Source organism: Trichomycterus rosablanca, chromosome 16 (assembly GCF_030014385.1).
Source record: "Trichomycterus rosablanca isolate fTriRos1 chromosome 16, fTriRos1.hap1, whole genome shotgun sequence".
Lineage (NCBI taxonomy): Eukaryota > Metazoa > Chordata > Actinopteri > Siluriformes > Trichomycteridae > Trichomycterus > Trichomycterus rosablanca.
Window position 1 is genome coordinate 220,001 of NC_086003.1, and position 5,000 is coordinate 225,000.

General features: G+C 39.9%; 2 protein-coding genes across 3 annotated transcripts in view; both read left to right on the plus strand.

Moving 5' to 3' along the window:
- Positions 1-2,572, plus strand: part of tmprss15 (transmembrane serine protease 15) — a 10,053-nt gene extending 7,481 nt beyond the window's left edge. Inside the window, exons 18-24 of the mRNA XM_063011306.1 lie at positions 402-497; positions 641-690; positions 767-983; positions 1,317-1,498; positions 1,596-1,691; positions 1,902-2,041; positions 2,146-2,572. Coding sequence (XP_062867376.1) covers positions 402-497; positions 641-690; positions 767-983; positions 1,317-1,498; positions 1,596-1,691; positions 1,902-2,041; positions 2,146-2,328 — 964 coding nt within the window. The 3' untranslated portion in view covers positions 2,329-2,572. The remainder of the gene's footprint in view (positions 1-401; positions 498-640; positions 691-766; positions 984-1,316; positions 1,499-1,595; positions 1,692-1,901; positions 2,042-2,145) is intronic.
- A 573-nt stretch (positions 2,573-3,145) lies between these two features.
- poglut3 (protein O-glucosyltransferase 3) overlaps positions 3,146-5,000 on the plus strand; it is a 6,469-nt gene continuing 4,614 nt past the window's right edge. Inside the window, exons 1-3 of one of the 2 annotated variants that reach the window (XM_063011307.1) lie at positions 3,146-3,565; positions 4,066-4,263; positions 4,659-4,939. In XM_063011307.1, coding sequence (XP_062867377.1) covers positions 3,199-3,565; positions 4,066-4,263; positions 4,659-4,939 — 846 coding nt within the window. In that variant the 5' untranslated portion in view covers positions 3,146-3,198. The remainder of the gene's footprint in view (positions 3,566-4,065; positions 4,264-4,658; positions 4,940-5,000) is intronic. The other variant, XM_063011308.1, reaches the window with a different exon arrangement.

The window sequence follows — 5,000 nt, forward strand, 5'->3', positions numbered from 1 at the left end:
TCACACACACACAAATGTACGTTTTTTTTTATTTTCAAACTTTATTCTCCTTCTTCTAATTATTATTATTATTAATGAATATTGCTAATTTATTGTGAATATTATTATTGATTATTATTATAAAATATTATTATCATAATTGTTATTGTTCTTTTTCTTCTTCTGTTTATGAATTATTATTATTATTATTATCATTTTTAAAAAATAGTAATACTATTATTAATTATTAGTTTTATTGTTAGTGACCCTCATTTCTAACCTCATAGCTTCAGCCTGCAGCTTCAGCATGAATATTTTCACCTTCTCGGAGTGGTTCTAATTCATCCTGATCAGATTATTATGTGCTGTTGTTGAAACCTGATCTGAATTTCATCACGTTTTTCTACTTATTGAACCTTCAGATCTGGAAATGCTTCGTTTCTCTCTGTTCTTGAGAACGAAGATTCGTTTGTTCTTGTGAATCTGAGTTCTGATGGAGCGTTGGACCTGATAGTCAGGTAAAAAACTGTAAATAATAAAATCTATTTCATTAGTTTTGCACTTTTAACATTCAAATAAGAGTTTAGCATCAGATTGTTTGTATTAGTTCTGCATAAAAGTCCAGCTTCATGTTTTGTTGAAATTCTCTTGGTGTTGTTAGTGAGACGTGTTCCAGTGAGACGGTCGTATCTCTCCACTGTGACAACCAGCGTAAGTAACACGGATCTAAAGCCCCTTCACTCTAATACAGTAGAATTAGTTTGATATTGATTCTTCTCTGTTCCAGCATGTGGGAGGCAGAAGCTGGGAGTCAGAACTGGTTCCAGTAGGTCAGTGATGGATGAGTTAATGGTGAAGGATGGGGGGAGGATCGTTGGGGGGGAGGATGCAGTGAGGGGGTCGTGGCCCTGGATGGTTTCTCTACACTGGAGGGGTCGTCACGCATGTGGAGGAACACTGATCGACTCTCGGTGGATCGTTACTGCGGCACACTGTGTTTACGGGTGAGAGAGTCGGTTTAATGTCGTGTTAATACAAGAGCAACGTTTATTATTATTATATATTAATATAGAATCATTATTATTATTATTATTCATGTTGATATTATCAGTTTTGTTCATTTTGATCTTCTCTTTTATCCTAATATTGGATTATTTAAGCAAATTCATTATTTGTTTTATGTTTATTTCATATTTTTGTTAGTTTCTGAACAGAGAACTGTCTGTTATTTAATAAAAGGTTTTTATTTGAATGATTATTTTGACGTGTTCTGTAGTTTTGCACTTATATATCATTAATAAGAGAATAATATCTGTGTTCCTCCTTCCCCCCTGTAGGAAGAACGTTCACCTGTGGAACTGGGACGTGATTTTGGGTTTACATGCTCAGTATGAACTGGACACTTCAGAACGACAAACTCATGAAGTGGATCGAATCATAATGAACCCAAACTACAACAAACGAACTAAAGAGTCGGACGTCGCTCTGCTGCACCTACACACCAGCGTTAATTACACAGGTATCAACACGCCTCAATCAGCAGAATATTATTACAACAGAACTGGCGTCCACATACTTTTGGCTACATGACGTGTTTTTATTTATGATTTCTGTAGATTATATCCAGCCGATCTGCCTCCCTGATCCTGATCAGCATTTCACTGCAGGAAGACGGTGCATCATAGCAGGATGGGGGAGATTATCAGAAGGAGGTCAGTGAATAATAAATACAGTACATACATTTTACTAGCCATTTCATCCCGGTCAGGGCTGCAGGGGGTTGCTTGCTTCATCACCTGCTGTGCCATTCTGCTGAGCTGTTGTTGCTCCGAGTCTGATCTGAGTCATGTTGAAATAGTGAGATCATTTAAAGGTGTGTCCACATACTTTTGGCCATGTGTGTGTATGTGTGTGATCTGTAGGCTCAGTAGCTGACGTGCTGCAGCAGGCCGTGGTTCCTCTCATCAACAACAGTCTGTGTCAGCACTTCCTTCCTGAGTATACAATCACTGACAGGATGGTCTGTGCGGGGTACACCGAGGGCGGAATCGACTCATGCCAGGTCTGTTTTTTGAGAAATGAATTTAACGTGATTGATGTTAAATAATAACTTAATTATGTAAATATTTAGTGAATTGATTGTTTTATTGATGGATGGTGTGACAGGGCGACTCCGGGGGGCCGCTGGTGTGTGAACAGGATGATTTTTGGGTTCTGGCGGGTGTGACGTCTTTCGGAGCAGGCTGTGCCCAACCCCGCCGCCCTGGCGTCTACGCCCTCGTCCCGCACTATGTACGGTGGATAGTGGAAACCAGACGGCTGGAGTCACGCTGGCATGGCGGGAGATAGGAACGTCCTGCACATTTACTCCACGTCCATCATCTGAAACAGAGGCCACACTGTCCACAGCCAAGCAAGCCTAAAAAAGCTGTTTAGATTTAGATTTTAGCTCTAGATTTTCCTTTCTTTTGTTCAAGTTCAGTCGAGCTTTAAAGTGACAGATTTAGGAGTAGAGACTTTGCTTTTAAGCCAATGAAGTAAAGCTTGCTTGACTGTGAACAGTGTTTCAGCAGAGTTTTATTCACATCATATATTTGAAGGTTGATTGTTATACATTAATTATTTTTAATAAAATAAATCACACCAAACTTTGTTTATAACTGTTTTCTCACAGCATATCTGAGTAATTATTGGTAATTATTAATGTTAATAAACTATTATTATTATTATTATTATAAAAATATAACTATAAAACTAAGAATGATAGACACTTCATACACACAGTAGCACCGATTATTGTTCATTGTTATTGTTAATTATCATTATTATTATTATATCATAAACATGTAAATACAAAAAGTTTCTTTATTTAGAATAATAAAAAGACGCTTTATTCACATGCTAGCCCACTAGCACTGGTGCTAATAACTTGTGTTAATTATTATTATTTATTGTTATTGTTTAATAACAATTATTATAATAATAATCATTATTGTTATTATTATATTATATTATTATAAATATTAAAAGTTTATTTATTTAGGATCATAAAGAGACGCTTTATGTACAGTACATGCTAACCCGTTAGCCCTGATGCTAAAAAGCGGCCGGGTGCTCCGGGTCGGTAGAGGGCGGTAAAGCAGCTCGTGGTGCAGCGCTGAGCGGCTGAGATGAAAGCAGAAGGAGTGAAGTTTTGGGGATGAGTGTGAGGGGGTGAGGATGTTACCCGGCGGCGCTTTGATGTTTGGGTATAAAGGGGTGATGAGGGTAACGGTGCTGATTATCGTTACATTACTGATTCATCATGTTACTCCCGCGCGCTCTCACTCCGGTACTCCCGCGCTCAGCGCGCGCAGCTGCCTGGTGTGGGGAGCGGGCTTAGATCCGCACGCGCTGCTTCCGGTCCGGTACTTCTACATCCAGGCTGTTCAGGGGAGCGGACAGAACATCACCCACTCACCGGGTAAGATTCACTCATTCATCCACCCACCTACCCATACACCAACTCACTCACCCACCCACCCACCCATACATACATCACTCACTCACTCACTCATCTATCTACAGAACATCACCCACTCACCGGGTAAGATTCATCCATTCATCACCCACCTACCTATACCACCCATCACCCACCCATCCACCCATACATACATCACTCACTCACTCATCCATCTACAGAACATCACACGCTCACCGGGTAAGATTCACTTTATCACCTACCCATCTGTAACATCACTCACTCATCCATCCACCAGTAACATAACATGCTCACCTGGTAAGATTTATCCACTTATCCATCCATCACCCGTCCATCTACAAACATCACTCATTCACCCTGTAAGATTCATCCATTCATTCATCTATTCATCCATCCAGCATTCACCGGGTAAGAGTCATTCATCCATTCATCCATCCATCCATTCAGGATACAGGAGTTTAGCATGTTCTCCCCTGCTCTGATCAGTTTACCTCTGTGTATTGAGGGTGTTTCCATGAGGAGTGTGAGTGTGTGTGTGTGTGTGTGTGTGTGTGTGTGTGTGTGTGTGTGTTTGACCTGTTCCCTCTGTCCGTGCTGAACATCAGGAGCAGATTCGTTCCAGGTGAAGATCAGCGCTCTGTCCCCAGAGGAGCGAGTCCGTGTTCACCTCCCGCCGCCTCAGGACCGGAACGACGGCTCCTTCATCGTCAGGTTCAGACTCTACTCCAGCGCCCTCCACGGGCTGAAGGTGGAAGTGTTCCATAAAAACACGCCGGTGGCTCAGTCGCCCTACATCCTGACCGGTGAGCCCGGACCTTTAATACCAGAGACTGTGCAGTACTGCTGCTTCAGATCTCAGCACAACATTTATTATTATTATTATTATTATTATTATTATTATTGTTCATATTTATAATTATTTACTATTATTATTATTATTCATATTTATAATTATTTACTATTATTATTATTTATTATTCATATTTATTATTATTAATTATTATTAGTATTTATTATTAATATTAATATTATTATTGTATTTTTATATTTTTTATTTATTATTAATTATTTATTATTACAATTTATTATTATTGTTATTTATTATTATTATTTTTTTATCATTATAATTATTTATTGTTACTATTATTTAGCATTAATTATTAAATTATCAGCGTGATTTATATCCTCCTCTCTGCAGGGCCGGTGTACCATGAGGACTGTGATTGTCCGTACTCGGACTCGTCTGATTGGTTGGACGTGATGAAGTGTCCGAGCGAGGACCCTCAGATTCAGCAGGACTTTAGTTCGTTTCCCTCCATCGACCTGCAGAGGGTGAGACAGGAAATCCCCAAACGCTTCTTTAACCGCGGCGTGATTCACTACAGCGTCATCAATAACCGGCTGTACCGCCGCACGCTGGGGAAGTACACCGACTTCAAAATGTTCTCCGACGAGATGCTGCTGTCGCTCATGCGCAAGGTCAGAGAGAGAGAGAGAGAGAGAGAGAGTGTGTGTGTGTGTGTGTGTGTGTGTGTGTGTG